We start from the raw sequence: 26,319 nt of genomic DNA, 5'->3' as shown, positions 1-26,319 counted from the left end.
GGAGTTTCCGAGATATAAAAACCGTGTTTTTCGACCCTGGTGAATAAACTATGCATCGCAGAGACTTCAAACTCCGTGACAATGTGACGCTAGTGGTTGGGATAGAACGCGAGTGATTGAGAGAATGACATTACCTGGGCAAAAAGGGTAATTGAGGAAAAATAAATTTTCTGTATGAGCCGACGTCCACCCATCGTCAAGACAACTCGACATTGTGAATGCTTGTGGATTTTACATCAGTGAAAAATACTTGTCAGTAAAGAATATGATATTGTTATATTTCTTGCTGACACGACTTTTAGTTTTGTTTTTATTGAAACAGATGCTACAGACGCACATAATGTAATTTCTTGTTTTGACAATATTAGGCTTAGGTGATCGCCAGTTCACAAAGAAATTTTGCTTTTTTCAATTATCTTTTGATCCAGGTAACGACGTGTTGTCAAACGTTCGCGTTCTATACCAACCTCTAGGTTCAAGTTCTTGCGGAGGTTTAGCTTTCTTCGATGCATAGTATTTTTTTTTTACCTGTGCCGGAAAACAGGGTTTACTTTTCTTGGGAATCTCCTGTACATCAACTTGCTTCACTCGGTACAACGTAATTGCTTGGCTTTCAGGGGGTAACTGGTCATCAACTGCGTTAAACGCGAGAGCTCCAGTAACGGTTGACTTTGGCGTCGGGAGCGATGGTGAAGAGACAAGAATCAACATTTTCAGTTTCCAAGACTTCGAAGGAACTTTACGTAATGACATTCCGCAGGTCAGTGTACGACTGATAAATAACATTCCACTTGCAGTTCAATATTTTTTTTCTGTTTTTGTTGTTAGTTGGTTCAGATTACAAACCGTAGTGCCAGTAGAATCGTGTGGCATTGGCAAGTGTCGGGACTTTCTCCTACAAAACTTTCTGGGAACAAACACCTCGCGAAACCGTTAGCGCAAACATGCAATCGACCGTCACAGACACTTATGAGAGGCGTTCAATTTCAACACTGCGGTTAGTACCCTAATGGAACTTTTCGCCCAACTAGCAGTTTGCGTTACAGCTGCTCATCATTTAATAATAAAACGGAAAAACTTGGCGACCGGTTGATCGCTCCAAAGTTGCTCCTCTGTGCACGTGAAGGTGTATTCTGCTGTAGTCACTGACAGGATAAGAACGGCAGTGCATCTCTTTCGAACTGCGAGCTTTCAAGACGGTTTCGTTGCCTGTCAATGCGCTTTGTCGGCACGTGCACGCTCGAAGCTCACGAGATGCAGAAGTGTCATCGAAGCTACGAAGCACGCGCTGGAGGTGGGACAGCTGAAGGGCGTCCGTGCCGTTCTAACCCTGCCAGTGACCATAACTTTAATCACATTCTATATAAAACAACTAAATTAAAAGTGTATTAATCCCCCTCAAAAATTATACGTTTGTCAATAAAACTCTGATGTATGACATTGTCAACTTGCCGCCTGAGAGCGATACATATAGATGAGGCAACTGATATTCATCAATCGGCATTGTCTTCAGCTTTGGGCAATTCGCAATAGTATAACGTTTATTATAGACATCGCCGATGAGTGGGAGAGCCACATACGAATAGCTGTTATGAGGATTGATTGCTTTCTTAATATTCCTGCTGAATCAAGGCATGTTAAACTTTCAGATTTCCTCGCAGTTATATTTTTAGACAGGGAGTTTTAATGCCACGTGCATATTTTATCGGAATAACGATGAGTATCAAGATGTTTCATTGATTTCATTGTAGATTTGCGCTACATCTCGATATAAATATATTACATATATGATGGATGAATGCGCATGTAACGCTGAAATATTGAAAACATTCATCATGGTTGTTTTTCGTCAGTTGCCATTTTAGTTCGAACATACTGTGAATTCTATAGTAAAAACATTGCGTCCGCGTCAAAGAATGTGGTGCAGTCGAGTTTTGTTAATACAAAAACCACCGTTGCCACCCCCCCCCCCCCCCCCAAAAAAAAAAAAAAGTTATATTGTGGGCCATTTCTAACACCAAGACAATAATGGGTGTGTGTATGTACCTAGTTCGTCCCCGGAAATGTTGTCAAGCGGAATGTTCATCTTAACGAGGTCAATATTAACAAGGCATGACTCTACTTGTTTTGTTCAGCTTCCAGATGGCGTCTATTGCGATGGCTATAAAAAGAGCGTTCCTCCTCCAAAGCTTGAGCAGATAACTACCTTCAATTACCGCGCAGAAATGTGGAGCTCAACGGATCAGTTGGTACGCACCAGTGACGTGAGTGCACTCCCAGATATTGTACCATCATTGAGTCAGTCTTTTCCAATCGCATCTATCATTGAGGCTAATTGAGGTAAATCAAGGATATACGTGTGCACACAGGCGTGCCCATTCATACACGAACGTTATTGTCGTAGTATTGGCAAGCGATAAGCAACTAAACTGCGTAAAGAAATAAAAGTGTTCTGTCTTGATTTGAATGCTTGTTAGGTTTATTAGTGAATAAATCTCATCAAGATTTGATGCGGGGTAGCCAGCATGAGCCAGTTCCTTCCCCCCTCCCCATTAATATAATAATTTACTTTTGTTTCGCCTTTTGGGACTATTCTTAATGTTACGGAAATATCACTCACTGGCCTTAAAGAACATAATTAAGTGGCTTATTAATCCAGAAAATTATGTTTGCACCATGTAATTCACAAGGATGAGTTAAAGAACGGAAAGACGAGAAGTCTGCGCAAGCATTTCAGTGTGTGTGTTTTGAAAACATTTGCAATCCCGAACAATTACTCAATAGAAATAAGGACCATGGCTGCAATGTGAGCTTGGCGTTTATAAACTCCGCTATAATTAAGATCACATAAAGTCGCGGACCTCATAAAAAGAATATCCCAGGTGCACGCGTGGCACCGAAGGCCACCGATGGTATCAAACGGAACAGAGCAGAGTTATCATCAAGGCTATTGTATGAACAAGCGGCATTTCAGTGGCTGTTAAATGTTTCTCGTTAGTCCCCACTTGGTCGGTCAACGATTGCTGATTCAACACCGGCAATAGTAGTGCTCGGTGAAATAAAATAGAAACAGCTTATCGTCTTTTAGGCTTCAAACGTATCAAACGCCCGAAAACTGGTCGCTCAACGTTACGACCCGGTGATTTCGGCAATCCTTGATTTTGACTTTTGTCCCCGAACGCTTCTACATTCGCCACTGAAATAACCATTTAAATCAACGACTTCCGGTCAAGCGAGGAGTGACGCCTCGATAATGATTGAGATTTCCTATAGATAGCGCTGCAGGTCTTCTAGCATGTTACGCACACGCGTGGGCTTTTCTATATCGTCCGCGATTTTACAGCATCAGAAAGAAAATGGTTTGCATTATTATACTTCATATGAATCGTTGAAGCGAGATGCTTCTCAGTAAGTATGGCTTGTTTTTTCAACATAATCTGTCACGCTTAGTGCACTAAATAAAATCTTACCCGCTATCATTGTCTAATACTTTTTAACATGTCCAGGTATGGATCGATATGAATCGGGCTCTTTATAGAATGGATTTCGAGCCTGTTACGGTCGGCATTGGCGATCAGCGAAGCATCATTGTGTCTGGAAATGAGAGTAAGTAAACAGTCATTGCAAGTTTTGGCTAATGGTGGTTTTAGAAACCACGTTATTCCTAAATATTTAGTTGAGTAGATTATTCGATTCTAAGTAAATATGCACTCGCACAATAAAATTATTAAAAAAGAACATTGCCAAGCCTCACGCCAGAACAAAGCCTAATTTGGACCAACTTTGGCAATCGTAGGAGCCTAACTAGTCCCACATTTGGCAACATTTGGCATAGAACTGTTTTGCTCCAAGGTGTTAGTTCACGCCAAAGTACTTTTGTTTGGCATTTCTATTGCCTTTCTTTGGTTCGACGCATAATTGCCAAAGTGCCAGACTTGAGCAAAATATTCCTCATATTTACCGAACAACCGGGCAGGGAAGTAAAATCTGGCACTTGTTTGGCAATTTTGGCCCAATGTTACCACATGAAAACTGAAACACCGGGCCGCGGACCGATTGATCACGTGATGAGCGGCCCGCGGGCCACCCGGCTGCAATGAGCATCCACACGGCGGACCAAAAGAGCAGACGACAGAGTGGACGGGCCGGTCTAACCCTCGACCTCACAGCTCCGCCGAACACATGCAACGAGCTGCTCTGAGGCTATTTGTAAGGAGCCTAGATGGAGGTTGAACGAAAGAGACTTTTGGCCGCGGTGGCCCTGGCGTTAACTATTGAGGACGAGGAGGACTTAAGTGAACCGAAAAGGGCATGTATCTATTAGCGGCGAGATGTTTTGGTGGCGCCCTCCTATGGTTCCCCCTTGTGACGTCATTACCTTGCAAACAACAAGTTCGATGGTGTTTGTAAATAGCATGGTGAAAGCTTGGAATCATTGCGCTCTCAAAGAACACTGCCAACACCGTCAAAATTAAAGTTCTTTCATTCCTCTTATTTCCGCCGATGATAAATCCCCTTTCCGACGTCATAGTCAGCGTTCGGCCAATCGCGGAAGGCCGACCACAGCGACGCTTTCGGTCGCTCACGGGGCTAATTGTCCCATAGAGCGGGGAATTGCTCCACGAGCGCGATGAAGTAAAACGTTGCATCGTCGCACCATGCCGCCATCGTCGCACAACAAAATGTTCGTCTTCTTCGTCTTCAACAGTTGGCGCCAAGGGAACACGACTCTGGATTTGGATTCCAATTCAAATAACAAAAGTCAGCTTGTTGCCAGACTCAGCACTTCAATTATACTAAAAACGCCGCGGTCCGCCGCCAAGGTCCGGGCGAGAAAAGTCGCTTGCCATTTCACACCAGCGCGGGCCTCGGACCGCCGGCGGACCTCGAAAAAGGGTGACGTAAGATCACGTGATGCGCGGCCCGCGGACCAAAACAGCAATTTGGTCCGTCGTGTGGATACACCTTTAATGGGCGATTTAGGCAAAGATGCCAGATAATAGCCAAACTCTCAGGCTATGAAGCCTAACTTTTACACGTAAGTGGCGATTTTGGGACAAGAGACTAAGGCCAAAGAAGGTCAAGTTCGGCTTTATCTTGGCTTCTTTTGGCTTTTCAAGGCCCCATATTTCTAAACAAAACACACATGTTTACCCAAAGAATTGTACAATTAGCAGTTACGCGATGCTTTCTTAAAATGATTATTACATAATTTTAGTTGTTAACGAATCTCAAAGGGCAACGCATTATTTATCTGGTCGTTCCTCAATTAAAAGCAGTTTGTGACTGACTTGCGCGCCTCTATGTCATTCGACAAGCAACGCAAATACATATTGAGTATTTAAAAAAAAATTTAATCCAGTACTCTACCGACTCATCCATTCGGGGATACTGAACAGGGATCAACAATCACGCGGTCAATCAGCCTTAACACTAGGCTTCATGGTGTACGTGTTTCTGGAAAAAATAATGAAAATACAGTAACTCATTAGTCAACATGAGTTTATCATTCTTATACAAAATAGTTACAAAATATTAAATTATATACAGTGACTTTGAATGTCTAAAATAATATAGGCAACTAACCTCTTTGGGTAAAAGCATTGCGTTTGTTTTTCAACTTGTTTCATGGCGGGGAAATTCAAAATAAGTTTTAAGTGATCCGCAAGAAGCGAAATTATGCAGGCGGGCTGGCTAGGAAACATCATAATCTAAGCCCTGAGACAGAGAGAAAAAAAATTTCGACCAAGACGACATAAATCTCAAACGCAGCTGTGTTTATTCGCGAAAGAAGAGCAATACATAGCTGTCGGAAAGAAAAGGAAAAAAACCACATACCGTCGCAAAGTTTTAATGGAACCCAACCAGACAGACTGACCTACAAACTAGACACCGCACTCATAGAAGGTACCCACAAACAACTGATTAGCTCTCAATTAACACAGAAGGCAACATAAGGTAGAGAAGGACTACCGATGAAGCTGCGGAAGCATGTACTTTATAAAGTAGGACATGCCACGTTAGCTTGTTGGAAATTTTGTTATGTTCTTGGTTTTACACTTAAAATAAGTAATCATTCTTAAGGACAATGTAATCCTTTGCATGGTTAGTTAACATTTGGAGGCTGGATTTCTTTACTAAAAATAAGAACTGTTTTTATCTTTATTTACAGAAACGATTTACACAATAACCAGAGAACCGACCAATCAATGCAACATGACCGCCATCACCGAGCTAGAAATTGACCCGCAGATGGTCACGGATCCACGTTACGTCCTACACATGACGCCCAGCACCTTCTTCAGCGGCAACAAAGAGAAGCTGTCTCTCAGCTACAAGAAGCAGGTCAGTCTGGAAATGTAAAGTTATAATATATGTTCGCATTTTACGCGATACGGTACGTTGGAACAAAATGCTCCTCCCGCAATATATGCGTTTTTTTTAAATTTTATGACTGGCTTTCTTATCGTCAATGTATGATTCCGATTATTACAGGACAGAAAGAGTTTTACTTAATTAACGTCCAGTCCATCCTTTTTTTAATATAAATCCTGGTTAGATAGGACATGGGTATTTAGAATATACTTAAATAGAATAAGGTTTTTAGTATTTGTGAGATAAAGTATGGTTCGATAAAATAGAGTTGTAAAATATACTCCCCGTAAAATATACTTCCTTCTTCATTACAACCTAAGGCCCGATGACTATCGTATACTACGCTTCTACGCCTTCAACGTTTCGCAATGTTTCTAATTTTAACTTTTTCCATTATAATATTGATTAAGAGGTTTTTTGCGTGTCCCTCTTAAGCTTATTTACAACAGCGTATGGGTGGACCCTGCGATTTCTCTGGAGCAGTCCCATTCATTGAACCCAGTTTCAGACTCGGGGCACACGCGTCCCATCACCCAAAGAATCCGGGCAAGTCGGGGTGTTGAAGGCAGACTCGCACTTGAATGAAAGCCGCCCCGGCTGTGTGGCTAGAGAAATTGAAAGGGTTCAATCGGGCCGCCTTAAAGCCGGGCGCGAGTGAAGCCGGGCGTTGCTTGATGAATATTACGCGTTCATTCAATGCCTTCACAGATCGAATTAGACCGTAAAGCTGGTATGTCAGTTCAATTTCAACATACTTAAACTTCACCGAAATGCCGCGGACGACTTTTTATCAAAATTTATTCGACCCGACCATGTTTGTCCTACTAAAACTCATTTCTTAGAGATATTTGCAGATATCAACTCATATATTTTTCTCGCTTTTTCGGCGGGAATGTACACCAGGTTAGAATGTGCGGCAAACTGCCACCAGTACTATTAAAACCTAAAACCTTATCCGGCTGTTCCAACATTTTTGCTGTCGCAAGGAAGCACAAAAGCAACCTTCTGAATTCTGAATAATCTTTTGCCCAAGTTTGTCTCCTAACCTTAAGAGCGCAGCTCTTAGGCGGCTGTTTCCGGCTTGAGCGACGTCGCCATCGGCGTCGGCGTAACCGCCCGTTGCATTATCGGTCGTTTCCCCTAATGACGTAACATGAGACGTCACGTGTGACGTCACGAGGTTTATGAGCGACGTCACGAGAGAGGAGAAAGAGGAGGGAATGTTTCCGCTAAATTTAGCGGAAAACATTCCCCGCAAGATTTAGCGAAAAAATTTCCTCGCTAATATTAGTGGGAAAAGTTCCCCGCTAATTATAGCGGAAAAGGTTCCCCGCTAGATTTAGCGTATAAAGTTCCCTGATAAATTTAGCGAAAAAAATTTCACGCTACATTTAGCGGGGAATTTTTTCCATTGAATTTAGCGGAAGATGTAGCAAACATTTCCCGCTAAATGAAAGGGAAGCAGGAGAGGAGGAGGGGCATGCTCTCCCCTCCGCACCCTCCCTTCCTCCTCCTCAAGAACTGCGCTCTAATTCGGCATTACAGGGAGTTGTTAACGTTTCATTTTTTTTTTACATGTTTTCTTGTCTCCTAGAACATTTACATAATTTCAAGCATGAATGCCAGACTATTTGCTTGCGAGGCACAAATATATATACATATATAATAGAGTCCTCAAAATCCGCTTACAAACAGCCACAATTTGTTCATATTTTCCCCAAAATATGTTATTTAGTTAAAAAAAATGAAACGCATTTTTCTTTTTAGCATTGCAACCTGGCTTGTTCTTTTACAACAAAAATATACTATTTCGTTTTGTATTCGTCACAGTTCTAACTGAGATTACATCTTTTTCCACGCAACTTTTAGAAAACTAAATCAGTCAAAAGAACAATCTAATATAAGAGTGTGTAGCTTCACGCACGGTGGCCGACTTGCGATTGTTCCGGCCGTTCTAGTGTTACAAGCTTAGTCAAGAGCAAACAAAATGTACTAGAGGTTCCCTAAAAACCAGGCGAAATTTGTCGGCGTTCACTCTTGGGATTATTTTATAACAAGTGTGTAAGAAATAGACAAAGTTTTATTAAATAAAATAAGTTTTTTTTTATTCTATACCACACGGTGTATCCTCAAAAGTCCTACCCTGTAAAAAGCGTAAATATAAAAGCAAAAAAAAAAATGCCCTATAAATTCTCCCAGCTACGTAATTCATAGTTCTACTTTCGGGTAAATCTCCTTTTATGATGATTATAGGAATGGCGCCTCAGCAGCACCATAACGCTAAACATAAAAATGAGAGCAATTGTTTCTTAAAATAATCAATCATCAGGGGCGCAGGGCACACAGCAGGAGAATAATGCACTCGCAAATTACAAAAAAAAAAAAAAACAATAATGGGGCAGCAGTCACACTGAAACAGAGAAACATTACGAGGTCTAACCTCGCTATGCTTAACTTGTTTCCTTGAGCGTGTTGGTACATTATTCTGCGGTCTGCCAAGCACATTTTTGGGAAAAAGATATTTTGTTTGGAAACACTATAGCGTTCCAGTCTATTGACGTTATTCAATCACGCTTATTTATGTTTAAGCACATCGTACCTGGCAGCCTTTTCTTTGTTGCAAACGAAAGAGATTTTGCTCGAAACACCCAAGTTATAAGTACGGTTTGCAACCTCAGTCTTTTTTTTTTTTTCAGACAGAGAAAAGAGGCATCCCTTGTCATGTGTGGCAAGTTCTCCGTGACGACTGGCCGCCAGAGTCGAGCAGTGTAAAAACTTTGTGGGAATGGTGCGTCGCTATGCCTGTACGTATTCAAGAGGCTCATTGATTGAAATTGAATATTTTATTCGGTGTGTGTGTGTGTGGGTGTGTGTGTGTGTGTGTGTTTGTGCGTGTGTGTGTGTGTATCTGTGTGTGTGGGGGGTGTGTTTTAATCTTGTGCCCAAAAGAAAGGTCGGCCGTCATTAAACCCGGTAATTGAAAGTTAATCCCGCGTGCCCCTGAATTAATTTACGCAATTCCTTGCAGACAAGCTAAAATAATTAAAGATCTTTACGTAAAAAAAAAACAGACTGCGTTAATTCACACGTTTAAAAAACCTAAAATACAGTAGTTAAAGAGGGAACCATATTTTTAAAGCATTAAAACTAATTTTACGTTTTCTATGTTCCTTTCTTGCTTACAGGACGCTCAAGACATTCAAGGTACGAAAGGCGATGTCTACCTCGTCAATCTTGATCTGTCTATACTGGAGGTAAAAAAAAAAGAAACTTATTTTTATTCGGTCCTGTTGATATCTGTCTTTTGCTTACAGTATTTACTCGAGTCTCGGTCTACCTTTTTTTAACAAAGCAGCTTTTGTAGAGGAATACAAACGTGCTAAAAAAGACATTATGTTCAATACAAGTAAACGGACTTTTCATTTCTTTGTTTGCTCATTAGTAAATTAGAGAAGCGTAAAAAAGTCACTGGAAGTGGCAAGTCCTCATATCAATGTTGTAATACTGGTATAAGAGATTTTGTTGGGCCCACAGATGACGTATAATTATTTTTAATTTTTCGAAATTCATTTACTGCGCCTATTTGAGCTTTTGCAGCATTTCTGTGTTTGGTGCATTTCTGCCTGACTTTACATATTGATATTGTTACTCAAAATAAAATTTATTTACACCCCACAGAAGGCTATAGAGATGTTTGTGTACACTATGAAGACTGTACATTACTCTTAATAATATTGTTGTTTTATATGGGACATATAGTGAGGAAATCTATATTTCCACGAATTTCGGTACAGGAAATCCCAGATTTTATTGATAGAGTTACTTGACGATATCACTGGGATCTGGAGAAATGAAAATGTAGACAATTTACGTCTTGATTTCTCACAAGTGATTAGTAAACAGCTATTGATAGTAACAGACATGGGTTTCAGCACTGTGTGAATTAAGTAGACGGGACCCGCTTGTACTAATAAAAATTTCCTGCTTCAGGTGCCGAAAGAAGTTAAATTTCTCAACCTTTCTGTGGGAACCAAACTGAGTTTTCGGTTCCACGACGCCCTGCTGAATCCGCCCGAGCTAATTGACCTGCATGGCTTCGACATCTCTCCCTGTTACGAAGACGATGAAATGGCTGACATGAAGATTATTGTTAAGTGTAAGCATGGTTTTTTCATGGTGATTGACCTTGAAAACGCTTGAAATTGCGACGATAGCACCTCAAGCAAGGAAAGAAAGCGGAAACAAAATCGTTATAGTCACTTGCGACTCGAGAAACGCGGGGCTTAACTTAATTATATTGTAACATCTTGCTTCGTGATTTTTTCTTTGTCGTTCTTAAAGACCGACCAACGGAACCATTTTCCGCAAGGTAGGAAAATGCCCCTCACGCCCTCCTCTTTTCACCCTCTCCCAAAAATCACGTGACGGCATGGGCTCGTTTTGTGTCGGCTTTTTCTGTAGGGATAATCCTCAAAAACCGCGAAATGAGCGGCTAGCTGCGAGCGCCACAACGACCTTGAGACGTCCAGGTGTCTTCCCTCGTTGACGCGGGCACGCTCCATCCGCGAGATTGAGGAAGCTAGCGCGACCGAACGCTTTTTCCCATGAGCTGCAGGTCTGAGGCCGCTTGGTCGGTGAAGATCGAGGGGTTTTGGTATGCTGGGTTCGTTCCAGCAGCTGCTCTCTGGCATCCCGCTGCTGCTGGAGCCATTGCCGTCTCTGCACAAGGATTGGCTTGCGCAATAAAGAGTTCAGGTCGTCGATAATACATTTATTTCCGAAACTTATAAATTAAGTGGCTTTCCCTAATCTCTTCAATACTGTTTGAAACACATCTCTCATAGCTTGTTCATCCCATTTTGGACTCTTTTACGTATTTATTCTTCCTTACCTCTGCTTGATGACTGTTTTATAACTTGATAAAGACCTTTAAGTATTGGCGCGGGCTTCCGCGATCAACGCTGTCCCAGATTTATTCAAAATTGGAAATATTGGCGTCAGGAGGGGTTGAAGAAGCAAACCGAAAATCTTGATTCTAATGAAGATGGCACAATCGTAAGATAGGTCTTTGCTTCACCTGCATCCACAGCGCCCAGTCGTTTGCACTATCACCTTCCCGCAACATCCCCACCTTTCTCTCCCCCCCCCCCCCCTCCCTTTCCCGAGTTGGGGAAATATCAGGCCAGTCCAGGAAGCAGCCTGCAGACTACGCTTTTCGGCTACTCATTCTCAACATATTCGAGCGTGGAAGTAAACACATTGCATGAACGACGCCCAGTTGATTTGCAACCTAAATAATGTGGTTCTACTGTTGGGGCCCAATCAATTTCATCATCAACCATTTTTTGTTATGACTTCATGGTGAAAGTGTGTTCGTCGTGATGCCACAAAAGTGGTCGATTCAAAGGGAGATATAGGTACTCGTATTTATTTTGCGGAAACACGCGCTCCTGTGACGCTCTTGTGCGCAAGGTCAACGCTTCCGAGGCAGTGCGTAATAATTTAAAACTGTCGTTGACGATGAAATATATGTGGGAAGTGCATAAAATTGTTTACACCACAAAAGCATACCGAAAGACAACAAAATATCGCAATGCCTAAAAAAAAAAAAAATCACCTTGCGAAAACCGTTGCTTTTCTCTCTCTCTCTCTATCTCTTTCGCGCCACTACGAAAGATAGCGGCCGAGCGACGAAATTCTATCAAAACCTCGCTTTTTGGAGAAAGGACAGTAGGCTATATGGTAGTGAATCTGCCAGGGAGTTTGTAGAAACAATAGGCGACCATTGAACCTAGCCTTCTGCACAAATCATGCCCGGGATATTTCCATTTTCCTTCTACGCGATTTGAAGGCAAGACGCTGGGAGAATTCATGTGCACTAACATGCTGCTTCTAAAAGAAATTACCAGATTTATAGAGCATGTCAATTTAGATGTAAATAGTTTAATCACTGTGCACAAACATTCGCTGCCTGGAGGATGACATGGAAGCATGGCGGAAACAACTTGCTGAAAATAGAAGTCTCTGTTGCATTGCACTGTTGTGAAGAATTATTACGTATTTTTGTCTTATTTCCGTGGGAAAATAAAAACAGCGTTTAGAAACCGAACCCTGTGCGATTTGAGGAGCGCCGAAAGGACATAAAAAACAGGGACAACCAGAGCTTGTTCTGGTTCCTTGCTTGTTCGGAGCCTTTCAAAAGGGGATAAAAAATTATGGACTGACCCGACTTACCACATTAGAGCAGTTCATTTCCATTGCGACAGGCTGTCTTCAAGTGCCTTGCATAGTCCAGCTTGTACTGGTCCGCTTTTATTTTCGGTTCCTTTCAAAGCGTGGGCTCTAAGCCACTGGACTAAACTACCACATTCATAATCTGCGGAAGCGGAGAAGTGGAAATGCAACAAATGGAAAGATTCGCCCACGTTATTTGGGACCTGTAGAAAAGCGGACCGGATAGAAGAAGGCCGAAATCTCTTTCAAGAAACACACAATCTTCTCTTCAATTCTGTCTAACAATTTGATGTGAATGTGTACTCGGCTATGGCATTATTCGTTTAGGAATCAAGCGAAACTCTGTATCGGATCATTATACGTCTACGTTCACTCCCATTCGATGCTTATCATGTTTTCGAGTATGTACACGGTTTGGTTTTCAGCGGTAGTTTTTTAATCTGATTGCCCGCGAGAGTGCGAGCCAGAATTAACGCCCTACGGCCGCGGGCCGTCGCACTATTCTCCTTCTTCTCCCTATCAATATACAATCAAAGACGCGGGCGGTGCCGTCAATCGTGCTGGTGTCGGGAACCAGTAAGTCTGACCCTTGAAATGCAGGCGTGACGCAAAACCCAGAGGCGTCTCGTTCGCCCACTTACATTCTTCCCATGCGGCGGAGATGGTCGTTTAGAGGGGATTATCTTCTGAACGGATCCAAGTTACTCGAGCAAGCTCACATTCTGCTTGCAAAGCCCAGCCGCTAAGCAAAGGTAACGGACGGTGGTTCGAGAGGCGTGCAACCCTTGCCCGCTTGGCCCTCCCAACTACTTCTCCGCTTCCATAAATTTTGAATGGTGTAGGTTGGTCCAGTAGCTTAGAGCTCACTTTTTGAAAAGAACTGAAAATAAAAACGGAACAGTACAATCTGAACTACGCAGGACGCTCTAAGAGAGCCTGTCGTAATGAAAATGAACCGCTCTAATGTGGCAAGTCGGGTCAATCGGTTCATAATTTTTCATCCCCTTTTGAAGGGTTCCGGAAAAACAAGAAACCAGGAAAAGCTGAGTGACGCAAGGCGCCTCGTATTGTTCAGGTTGTTCCGGTTTTTTATATCCTTTCGGCGCACCTCGAAACGCACAGTGTTCGGTTTGTAAACGCTGTTTTTATTTTCGCACAGAAATAAAACAAAAATACGTAATAATTTTTCACACCAGTGCAATGCAGTAGAGACTTATATATCCAGCAAGCTGCTTTCCGCCATGCTTCCATGTCATCCTCCAGGCCGCGAATGTTTGTGCACACTGATTAAACTATTTACATGTAGATTGACATACATGCACTAGAAATCTGGTACTTTCATTTAGAAGCAGCATGTTAGTGCACATAAATTTCCCCAGCGTCTTGCCTTCTAATCGCGTGGAAGGAAAATGGAAATATCCCGGGAAGCGAGGCTTTGATAGAATTTCGTCGCTCGGCCGCTATTTTTTGTAGTGGCGCGAAAAAAGAAAAAAAAAAAGAGAGAGAGAGAGGGGGGGGGGGGAAGCAACGGTTTTCGCAAGCTGATTTTTAACAATTTTGTGGGAAGTGCGTAAACAATTTTACGCACTTCCCACAAATGTTGTCGTCAACGACAGTTGAAAAGTATTACGCGCTGCCTCGGGTGCTTTTACCTTACGCACTAGAGCGTCACAGGAGCGAGTATTTCAGCAATATAAATACGAGGACCTATAGACCTTTTGCAAAATCCCCCAAGCGCCCCGGCCTGCGCGCAAGGAATTGTGGGAGAGACTGTCCCTCGCCTGGCCAGTCTGCCTTGAGTTCGCATTGCCTTGTCGCTTGCCTCCTCTTAGTCCTGTGTTTTTCGATTTCATTACTTATTTTTATCTATTCCAGTGTAGCTTCTAGGTGTTGCCATTCTCTTCTGCGCGCGATATTTCTTTTATATATATAGTGTTTGTGTCCTTATTTTGCCTTTTTCGACGGGAGTGCCGACGGACAACACTCCGCTTCGCGCGTCGTTCCCCGGGTGAGTACCGTTGCTACCGATTCATATCGCGCTGTTAGCTGTTCATTTTGGTTCATTTGACCCGCGTGCAGTCGAGTGGAGCCGTTTATGAACACCCGCGCACGTCTCATAGGGGTAGGCAGAGCTCTGAATCAACAATCGCGACGCGAGAGCCGCGAGTGCGCTGTGATTTGGCCGCCCGCGCTCGCTCCGTTGACTCACACTGTAGCGTGTGCCTTCGAGTGCCGCTGACTTGACCAAGATACAGCACGCCGCTTTGTCGCCGCGAACCATTTGTCCGAATGTTTGCGAGGCTGAGGCATATGCAACGCTGCGGCGCCTGACAACTGCGCGCTGCGGCGCGATCCCTTCGCAAACGCCGGCGGCTCAATGTCGCAGCTTGAATGCGCCCATGGCATGCCTTCGTAATCTATCTGCTAAGCGGTTGTCAGTTGCCAACGCCCTTTTTCAAGTGCAGAGATGTATTGCCGCAAATCATTAATCCGAATGCCTGCGAAGCCGTAACACCCAGAGTCACTAAATGAGCTACGCTTAGAGTATCGGCACTCCGTTCCCCGACATTGTTGTGGGCGCCGCCATGTTGGCTCGTATGCAGAGCAGACGCAACTGCCGATCGTCATGATTCAAAAGTGCGACTTCCTCGGCATTCGGTTCGGTGTTAGAAAGGTTATGTAACACTGCTTTGCTCTGCCGCGAACTGTTTGAACATTTGTGGATGGCGGAAAAGCGCTTCCTGTGATTTCAGATAAAGCTTCAGATAACTGGCAACCATGATTTTAAGACACAATATGGCCAAGTGACGTTACTCTGAAGCGTAGCTTATTTAGTGGCACTAGTAACACCGTTTGTCATATCCAACGTGCGGTGTGCGTGACAAACTGCGCGCAGCGGCGCGAGCCCTTCGCAAGCGCCGGTGGCCCAATGCCGCGGCTTGTATGCGCTTATGGTATGCTTTCTTAATCTATCTGCTAAGCGGTTGTCAGTTGCAAACACCCGTTTTCAAGTGCAGAGATGTGCTGTCGCCCAGGCAGTTATCTTGAAACTTGTAGTTCCTTCGATAATTATATTACTCGAGTCAAGATGTCAACTTATGATCGAGTCAAGATGTCGGGAACTGACAACCACCGAGCAGACTGATCATGAATGCATGCCAAAGGCGCATACAAGCCGCGACGTTGAATTGCCGGCGCTTGCTAAGGGCTCGAGCCGCTGCGTGCAGTTGTCAGGCGCCGCAGCGTTGGATATGCCGAATGGTGTTACGGTTTCGCAGGCATTCGCACAAATGATTCGCGACGACGACAAAGTGGCGTGCTGTATCTTGGTCAAGTAAGCGGCACTCGAAGGCGACGGAGTGAGCGTGGGCGGCCAAATCACAGCGCACTCGGCTCTTGCCTCGCGATTGTTGATTCAGAGCTCTGCCTACCCCTATGACACCTGCGCGGGTGTTCATAAACGGCTCCTATCGACTGCATGCGGGTCAAATAAACCAAAATGAACACCTAAAAGCACGATAGGAATCCGTAGCAATGGTAGTACTCACCCCGAAAACGACGCGCGAAGCGGCGTGTTGTCTGTTGGAACTCCCGTCGAAAAAGGCAAAATAAAGACACAAATACTATATATAGAAAAAATATCGCGCGCAGAATAGAATAGAGAAACTTAGAAGCAATAAAAATACACTGGAATAGATAAAAATAAGTAATGGAATCGAGAAACAGAGGATTAAGAGGAGGCAAGCGAAAAGGCAATGCGATCTCAAGGTAGAGCGGCCAGGCGGGGGACAGTCTCTCCCACAATTCCTCGCGCGCGGGCCGGGGCGCTTGGGAAAATTGCAAATCATCTATTTCTCCCTTTGAATCGATCACTTTTGTGGCATCACGACGAACACACTTTCACCATGAAATCGTAAAAAATAATGATTGATGATAAAATTGCTTGGGTCCCAACAGTATAGAGCCACATTATTTCGGTTGCAAAATTAACTGGGCGTCGTTCATGCGATGTGTTTACTTCCTCGTTCGAATGTGTTGAGAATGAGTAGCCGAAAAGCGCAGTCTGCAGGCTGCTTCCTGGAGTGGCCTGATATCCCTCCACCTCGGGAAAGGGAGGGGGGAGAAAAGGGTGGATGTTGTGGGAAGGTGATAATATCTATTCTCACTGAGGAGAGTTGCCGGTCGTTAAAAAGCCGACTCGCTCATAACGGGAAAGCCTATGGGGCCACATCTATAGTAACCATGAGTAAAATGTGGTATACAGCTATGTTACTGAGAAGTTGCGATAGTGCAAATGATGGGGCGTTGTGGAGGCAAGTGAAGCAAAGACCTATCTTACGATTGTGCCGTCTTCATTAGAAGCAAGATTTTCGGATTGCTTCTTCAACTCCTCCTGACGCCAATATTTCCAATTTCGGGTAAATCCGGGAGAGCGTTGATCGCACAAGCCCGCGCCAATATTTAAAGGCCTTTATCAAGTGAGAAAACAGATATCAAGCAGAGGTAAGGACGAATAAATACGCAAAACAGTCCCAAATGGGATGAACAGCCTATGAGAGGAGATGTGTTTCAAACAGTAATGAAGAGATTAGGGAAAGGCACTTGATTTATAAGTTTCAAAAATAAATGTATTTTCAACGACCTGAACCCTTTATTGCGCAACCCAATCCTTGTGCAGACAGGGGAATGGTTCCAGCAGCCACGCGATGCCAGAAAGCGGCTGCTGCAACGAACCCAGCATACCAAGACCCCTCGATCTCCACCGACCGTGCGGTCTCGGACCTGCAGCTCATGGGAAAAACTGTTCGGTCGCGCTAGCTTCCTCAATCTCGCGGATGGAGCGTGCCCGCGTCAACGAGGGAAGACACCTGGACGTCTCAAGGTCGTTGTTGCGCTCGCAGCTAGCCGCTCATTTCGCGGTTTTTGAGGATTATCCCTACAGAAAAAGCCGACACAAAACGAGCCCCTGCCGTCACGTGATTTTTGGGAGAGAGTGAAAAGAGGAGGGCGCGAGGGCCATTTTCCTACCTTGCGGAAAATGGTTTCGTTGGTCGGTCTTTAACGACTAAAGTCGAAATCTGATTGACTCAAGGAGCAAAAATGTTTGTCCACGACTCACCACGCCCTGCATTTCTTAAGCTTCCAGTTATTGTAGTAAAATTGTTTCACGCCTAAAGAAAACAATTAAGCCTAAAGACGATTCTCGCAGTACTTGAAAATGCGTGAGCTTGAAACTATATGCTTTCTATTTAAGACGGTCTGGAAACACATTTACTCTATTAATAAGCGTTTTTCATCCCTACGTGTCACCCTCGTAACCTTTGAATTCAAGCCCAAAGGCATTGTTTAGGAATAAAGCCTTCCTTTACCTGTGCATCCAGCACGTGTCATATCAATTACCGTGGTTGATATCTAGAAACACCAGAGAGCGGTGTAGGTGCGGGTAGCTTTGTTTTTTCAAATGAATGGCTAAGATTACGTTTCGCCTTAACGCAGAGCTTGCCTTCGTGAAAGTTTGAAAGGAAGGGCTAAATAAACTCCAAAATATTAAAGTTTACATTTTATACCAGCAGAAATTAGAGGTACCTTCCCAGCGACTGACCTAAATGTTATTTTTTTAAAGCGGGTCTCTTTACTTACAGTGTCATCGGAAGATTACAAGACTTTGTCGGCAGCCTTCACACTCTACAATCCCAGGTTTTTGTCGGCATGGCGTCGGGCTCTTGAAAAATCTTCGGGTCTTCCAGATTCTTCTCTCCGAGTAACCAAGATTAAAGCGGTAAGAAGCGGGGTAAAAAACTAGTTATGCTAATAATGATTCATTCAAGTCTTTTAAGGACAAAAATGCCAGTTAATTTATAAAACTTTGCCAAGGGCAACTTCCCGAGGCTCCTATCAAAGGCGTGTAAAACATTTCATTTTCAAAATGCTCCCACAGCCCTTGATTTCCATCCCCATCCAGCCAATGATGTGACCTTCATATGATTGCATTCCGGCCAGCGTCAGTTTATGAAAAATATGTAGTGCTTCAAAACGTTCACAATTTTGGTGATGCCGCCAGCCTCGGCCAATAACTACCTGATCATAGCTGAAATACTGAAATTGGATGGTAATTATCTTAGCAATGAACGCAAATAATTGTATTGTCCGAGACTTTTATGTATTTGTACTAAGGTTTCATGAGCTTACGAGTTTTATATTGCGTCTGTAGCTGTTGAAAACTAACCTTGCATGGAGTAGTTCGGAATCAATCATTCATTTTAAGGACACGACTAGCATTCGTGCTATAAAGACTTCAATTACGTGATTGCCGTCAGCTTTGTAATAAGTATAGCTAAACTGATTTGCGCATGATGCATTTGTATAAACTGAACTGTGTTTCGTAATACTAAATATTTTATAAAACAAAATAAATGCACAGGTAAAAGCGGGTTGCAAAAAGAAAATCTGGGGAAAGAGGGGAAGAGAAATTTTTAAACTCATTGTGAAAGGCCGGTTTTAGAAGAGGGTAAAATAAGAAAAAAAAATGTGCAGTACGCAAAAAGAAGTGGGAAGCAGACTACGTCGCCGTCATATCTGTTTATTTCGGGAGCCAGAAACCTACGTCTGTACTTCGACGTTCCGCACCTGTACGTAAGTTAAAATTACAGGTTTACGTGGCCCTGCAACAATACTCTGACAATTGCTAAGTGACGTTCAGATTGACTCGTTGACGTCTATAATAAACAAAACGAGTTATTCAATTTTTCTGTTTTGGAACTATAGCCGCTGAAACAGAAATTGAGAAGAAGCGGCCACATTATCCACCGCCTGTCGTAATCCGTTAGCTGAAGGTCGTCGCCGCCAACTAGCTAGAACTGGCAACGCAGAACCCAGCATGCGTTCCCTCTCACAGACCCAACTTTTATTTTTTTTTTGTTACCCGAGAGATTGAATACGAACCCCAATACGGATGTCCACCTGCACTCTAAACAAAGTGTGTGGGCTTACTTTCTCGCTGAACACTTAGGCGGCTAATTACGGTGAACACTAGAGGAACCCCAACGAATGTCGAAGCTCGCAATGTGATTGCACCTAAAAGTCTCATGTACGCAGGGACAATGAGCATGAAACTTCACTAGCTCAATTGTCTATGGGGACATCGCATCTTTCAGATTCATATTGAGCCTTATCACTCGCTGGGACACATTTTTTTGTTCACCATATTTGGTTATCTCCATGCTGAGTAAAAAAATAAATGACATGTCTTTTTTTCTTTTTTTTAGAGTGTGGTCGTTGCTTGTACTCGAGCTGAGGCCAAGTTCTAGCGCATTGCTCTTGCTCGAATCATGAGGCGCCTTAGTCAGCGCAATCTTGAATTTGCCTCGCTGCTGCGCCAAAGAGGTTTTTCGAAGGAGGGGCCGGGGAAAAAACGGTTCGCATATATTTTATAAATGCAAGGACCAAATGTTTTTGGTAATATAAATTGTTTCAGTAAAATGTATGTAAGGTGCGGGAAGTCCCATATTATTTAAATGGGTCGTTTAAATAAGTCAACACTTGACTTTACCGACGATGCTCGCATATCAAACTTGTCGTTCGTTTGATATGTTTGAAGCAAAGCTTAATTTTAAAGTTATAGTCGAGTTTTTTTTCTTTTTTAAGAACCGATATATTTATTACCTTTGAAGTAGCGAGAAGGATTTAATGGTTTAAAGTTAATCATAAATGGGCAAAATGAAATTCAAAAATTTAGAAACAGATTAAGCACTTTTATGCAAAAGTATTTAACATTTTATATTTTGCCTCTTATATATTTTGTTCTACTTTATAATCTTGTCATATCCTTCTTAAAACAACACACAATATTTACGACCAATCGCAAGTTTTTTTATAAGTTTTCAGCTGGCCAGTGGCTGATAAATATTTAATCAGAATAGGGATTTAAAGCAAATACAGCCACCTGTATTACCTAGTTGAAATTGGATTCTGCCAAAAGATGTCAATCAGGTCTCCACATCCTCGAATTCTGAATTTCTGTGCACATGCTCGTCACCATTTAGGTATTGCTTGATTTGTCATTGCTGGCCTATATTACTGACATGTTGACTGCTTGAAGAAACCAAGTTAATGGGACAACTGAAATCTTGAGACCAGAAATACCAGCTCAGCAAACTAACACTATACCTTACATTTGCCTTGGGGGAACATTCTATATGAAAGGCTTGAAGCATATGCACACTAAGCGAAGGCACACCTTTGGTTCTCATCGTGCAATATAAAACGTACCTTACGTGTAATGTTCGCCACACTGGTTAATTGGTCTGTTTTATTATTTTATGATGACAATACGCCCGTTGAAACTTTAGAAACTCCTAAATCTCCATAGGCATATTACCCAGTCCCCTTATGAGCGATCCACTTCTCCACCTTCATATCAAAATTGTGCTTTACCAATTAGGCTCCTGCTGCTTCCGTCCAGTCATTTCTATAACATTGTTAGCAAGTTGCTCGAATCAACTGACTTTTTCTAGTCATAATAACACAAAAGAGGCGCACGCTTAAATTGTTTTGAAACAAATATTACTCTATATACAACTTTCTTTTCAAAGTAACAAAAATTTCAGCCGAGGTTATAAACTCTAAAGTCACTGGCGGCTTAAGAAACTCGGGACTTGGCGACTTTCGTGGGTCTGGTTATCAGTCGCCACCTTAACGCCGAAGAACCAGTCATGAAATAAGAATTCTTAACATAATTGGCCACGCCATACATTCCTTAAGCAGCCAGTGACACACAATGGCATAGCGACATGAAAATTCTCTCTAGCCCAAACTTCGCGATTGTGTCCTATTTTTACCTTTTTCATTATCATTGCTAATTTCATCGCGGAATGGTACTCGAAAATTAAAATTGCCTTGTCCCTTGGTAGTTTTTTTTTTTTTTTTTCAGAGAATTACCGGTGCTTTTTTAGGCATTTTGTTTTTGTCATTTGCAGGCATTAGACAACAATGCGTTGGTTGTCCAGTTTACCATGTTAGACCGGTTTCCCGCTCGTGCTCATACCGGTATCATTGATGATCAAGTGACCCTAAAAGAAATGAAGTCCAACCTTCAGGCGGCGATTGATGCCGGGCAACTGGGTATTCAATACAAAGGGGTAAGTCCTAGTCGGCTTTTATATTTGTTATTTTAGTATAGTTGAAAACAAATACGTAGGATCAAAAGCAACTTTAAATGAATGCTTTACCATGGAATACCATGTTAGGTTTTATCGTTAAAAGAAAACACAACATATAGCACACCGAACACCAAGACCAAAGTTGAAGTAGTAGACACAAGTGCTAACTGACAAATAACAATATTTAATTGAAGAAGAAACGGCACTGCAGCCTCAGCGGAAAACGACGAACTCACAAAAGGACACTACTTAAGAATCTCACATATTCTAACCACTGTCAATAAAATAATTTCTTATGCAATATGATAAGTAGTCATGATTATGAGGTTCTTTAGCGTTTGGGTTCGAGTTTTTTTGTGGTAGCTGCGTTGCATTATTCTCAGATTAAAAATCATCAGTTGTCACTTAGCGCTTGTCCTGTATACGATTTGCACTTTGGCTTTTAAGTTTCGCGCTTTAAATTTTGTTTTCTTCAGTCATGAACGACCTAGCCCACATAGCCACTATTATCGGTAAACGGTTGAATTTCATACTCACCGCAGTCTTTTTAACATTTGACTTCACTTCGTGGCCCGGCCACGTAACAAATAATGAATTATTTGCACTTTTGTTTTGCTGATCATTTGAATATATTCTCAGCTGATGTTTTGTAAATAAGTATTGAAATACACCGAGAAATTATATTTTTATGGAAACAAAACAAGTCCTGAACCGTTTGTGTTTCACATGTTCGATAACATTTTTAAACAGCCGCATGGGTTAACTCAGGTGACTGCCAAACGTAACAATAAATCCTGGACCAGAATACCCCAACTATTCACTTAACATTATCGCTGCAGAAAAAGCCGTGAACCTGACCATATACTATCGAACACTTGTTTTTAGCGGACGATTGTTCTCTTTATAATTTTGTAACACAGCGTACACATGTAGTTTGTGCCAGCTGTCATGTCAAACATTTTCCTTTCAAATCATTCTGCTTTTAGTCAGCAGCAATTTCTACTTTAAAGTTTGAAAACATTTTTTGGGCTTAACACAAAGTTCACAATCTGCGCCATTCTGACGGAGAGAATGAAATTTACTCCCAAAGTATTTGGAGTTCACTCAGCTAAAAAATACCCAAATTTACCCCCGATGAACACTCATTGAATAAGTTCATTGTATTCATAACTAAATAAAGCCCAATTTGAAAATCGTTTGTCCAATACGAGCCTTTAAATACGGCGTGCAGGTGTCAACACGTTCTGCGAATACGAAGATGTACGGCATGTTTAAAATGAATAAGAATCCCCTATTGAAAATTCCATCAAGATACGTAATTTGGGACATTGACTGCCAGTCAGCAGCCTTGATGGAACGTGCCCTGATGGTCCATCAGATCACATCTGACTGCCACTGCCAAGGGAATTTCATCAACAGGGGCAGCATTTATATAAGAGTAAAGCTATACGCATTCATAAATATCGCCAAATGCCTCGACAAAACAAAATGTTCGAGAAAAGAAAAAAGAAGAAAAAAAAAGCAGGCCCACCGTGGATCGAACTCGCGTCCACTTACGTACAAAACGGACACCTTAACCCCTATGCTATGCCATCGCTTAGGAAACTCGATTTGACCATTCGTTTTATACGAGTTTAGTGGAGTGCGTATAGCCATTTTTGTCCGAAGTGCACTCCGGAGTGCGTATAGTTTTACTCTTTATACAAAGCTCGAATTCCGAGGTGGCAATCTTGGATGGCTATGAAACGGTTCACAAGCCGAGGTGGCCATCTTGCATGGCTGTGAAACGGTTCACAAATCCTTAAAATGAATGTAATTCATGACATCAAAAATCAGAAGAAGTGTGTACCCGTCTGTTGGTTTCTTTTTTTTTTCCCCCTTTTGAAATTTGCGTTTTTCGGGCAAAAAGGGACATTCGTTTACAAACGGGACCACATGCACCGTAAGCATGTTTCAAAGAAACGCCGTCGATGTCTGAACCTTTCGGGACGACCGTATACACTTTAATTCACAAAACCTATGCGACTCCGTTGAAGGTAGAGAGCAAGCATGCATGCTACAAGACAGCCCTGGCTTCCACGGACGAACGCGAGCAGCAGACATATCTGAACTACGCTTGCGGATGCTTTTTGTCTGCACTCTTCATGAAACAATAATAATGAGGTGCGACACAGCGGTAAGGCCAATAGCCCATGTCAGATAGAAAGGTATAAACTTTCTAGCCCAAACCTTTCCGACTGGGTCAGGCGCATTCTAGTATTGCAGCGCGAGATTCTGACAATGAACGCATCGCTCTAAAGAATGCTTCGGCTGCAAATGCAGCTAAACCTTCAGCATGTTATGCAAAGCACTCGTACATCACTCGCCGTACTTCAGTTCTACTCACTCGCCATGTAGAGTACTTTCGCGTCGTAGAACGATCCTTTTGTTCGCGCGTCTCCGGCCCAGTAAACCTGGTACACCTTGTCGTCTTCAACTGCACCACTAAAGTCCCTTACATTGTCGGAACTCACAACAGGCTGGGTCCTGTCGATTAGAAATTCTACTAAAATATAAGACATTGTAGAGCCCGGGCAGGATCGACAGGTTGTAGCAAGCGGGCAAACAAAACGAGTCGAGAGCGATCGTTCATGGAAGCTCGGCGAAGCCTCTATGGGCGAAGCGAAAGTAGCGTGTTCGGCGTTTCGGCGGGCTTCTGATCAAGGTTGTCGGTCGGTTGCGCGTCATATCTCTAACATCAGCGGTTCTATGGGCTCACGTCCCGAAATCTTTTTCTCAAGCATAGATTATTTTTCGTATTCATAGATTTGACGAAATAGTGGCATCCGAACGAACTTTACGTCCTTTGACCGTACGTCTGTCTGACGAATGACGAAAGACTAATAACGTCTGTCTGCACGTCAAAACTTTTTGACGCACAGTCAGAGACAATCGATGTACAATCAGAATCGCCACCAAGACATCTTGACGGCATTTCGCGGCGGCCGACTGCCACCAGGAAACCATCAGAAAGCCGACAAGCAGAGTCTGACTGGAGTTTGACTGTCGGTCAGAGTAACTTGTTGGCCAATCAGACATGCTTGACGTACAGTCAGGTACAGTCAGCGGTCCACTAGAAAACATTGACTGCCAAACAGGGTTACATTGATGAATTTTTCATTCGGGTCTGCCTTCAATAAAATAAAAGTAAGGAGCAACGATTTATGTTAAATTAGAAAGAACACCTCTTTAGGGCCTTTAATCACGTGGTTCTTTCAAACTTGACGTGAGGCGTCGTTTCAATGCTTTTGAGATAGTACTTTAACATTACAAAAAGTTTTAAAATTCAAAATATCTCTTGAAACATACTTCACAAAATACGAATGCAAGGAACGGGACAATTTGTGTGAAGATTCAAACGGAATCTATGTCAGGTTTCAATATTTAAAAAAGAGATCCTGGTTGAATATAAACAATTTGGAATGCATTCCATTGCAGATGAACCTTGTGGCGTCGTCAGAGAGCCTGTTACCAGTCACTGCTGTTCCAGACACCCCTGTTCCAGGCACCGCTGTTCCGGGCACCATAGTTCCAGGCACCGAACTGTCCACCACCTCCAAATCGTTCACTGACGAATGGGAAGTCATCACGGACCCTGACGACGAGACGACGACAGTCGTCGTTGTCTCAACAGACGCCCCACTGAATGAGTTCGCAAGTGGCAGGTACTCCGCCGCTACGATTGCTGGAACCACGACTGCCATGTTCGTCCTTGGAGCCTTGTTGGGAGCATCCGGCACTTATGTAAAATCCAAAGTAATAATCTCGGGTGAACCGGTGAGATATAGGTTCTGGGCATAGGATACATGGAATATTTGGAGCAGAAGAGAGCATTGCATTCCCTTTAAACAGCGTGAAGATTTTTCGAAAATCTCCGAAGGTTGCAGGTACTCGCAATCGTCTAACACTTTGCTATGACCAACAGGCTTATTTAAGATGGTGCATCCAATTTCTTTAGTGTAATTAAAGTATTTATCTGAATATCGTCTCTTTTCTGTTGATATTTATTATTTCTATCATCACATTATATAAGTGCTATGATGTGCGCAGCATGTCTAACGGCACTCATAACCAAAAAGACTTGGAAATCGTAAAAATATAGAACACTGTATCCGTGGTCAAACCTGTGCATGCAGAATCAATCTAAAATCATAGGCTTGCATTACGCGGTTGAGTTCTTGACATAGGCGAAAGCTGACAGAGCTGGTACACGGCAATAAACCACAGAACACTTTTAGTCAACCTATATTTTAGTTTGGACACCTTTACGCCAGAAACTTGAGCGTACTGTGCTTTGTTTTGTGATGTAGCTCATGGGTATTATATTGATACTCAGAAATGTAGATAAACAGACCCTCTAGCAAGAGGGTCAATGTCAAGAATATATAACAAGACATAGCATACATATCAGTTCGTTCTTGCAATTTTCAGCAAAGTCAAACTTCCTATTAGATGTCTTTATTTTCATGCAATATTTACAAGCACATACGAAAATACCACACCGGCGATGCTT

General features: G+C 42.7%; 1 protein-coding gene across 1 annotated transcript; it reads left to right on the top strand.

Moving 5' to 3' along the window:
- The first annotated feature begins 1,790 nt into the window (after positions 1–1,790).
- LOC120845947 lies at positions 1,791–25,607 on the top strand. Its single transcript, XM_040217510.3, has 10 exons — positions 1,791–1,838; positions 2,136–2,264; positions 3,507–3,606; positions 6,173–6,345; positions 9,072–9,179; positions 9,561–9,629; positions 10,366–10,531; positions 18,252–18,388; positions 21,585–21,746; positions 25,245–25,607. Exons 1-10 carry the CDS (start codon positions 1,791–1,793, stop codon positions 25,605–25,607), a joined length of 1,455 nt encoding a protein of 484 aa, XP_040073444.1.
- Positions 25,608–26,319: the final 712 nt, after the last annotated feature.

This window comes from Ixodes scapularis, unplaced genomic scaffold (genome assembly GCF_016920785.2).
Source record: "Ixodes scapularis isolate PalLabHiFi unplaced genomic scaffold, ASM1692078v2 PGA_scaffold0__279_contigs__length_252992795, whole genome shotgun sequence".
Taxonomy (NCBI): Eukaryota; Metazoa; Arthropoda; class Arachnida; order Ixodida; family Ixodidae; genus Ixodes; species Ixodes scapularis.
Note: the sequence above shows the minus strand (reverse complement) of the source record. Positions and strands in the feature narration are given on the sequence as shown.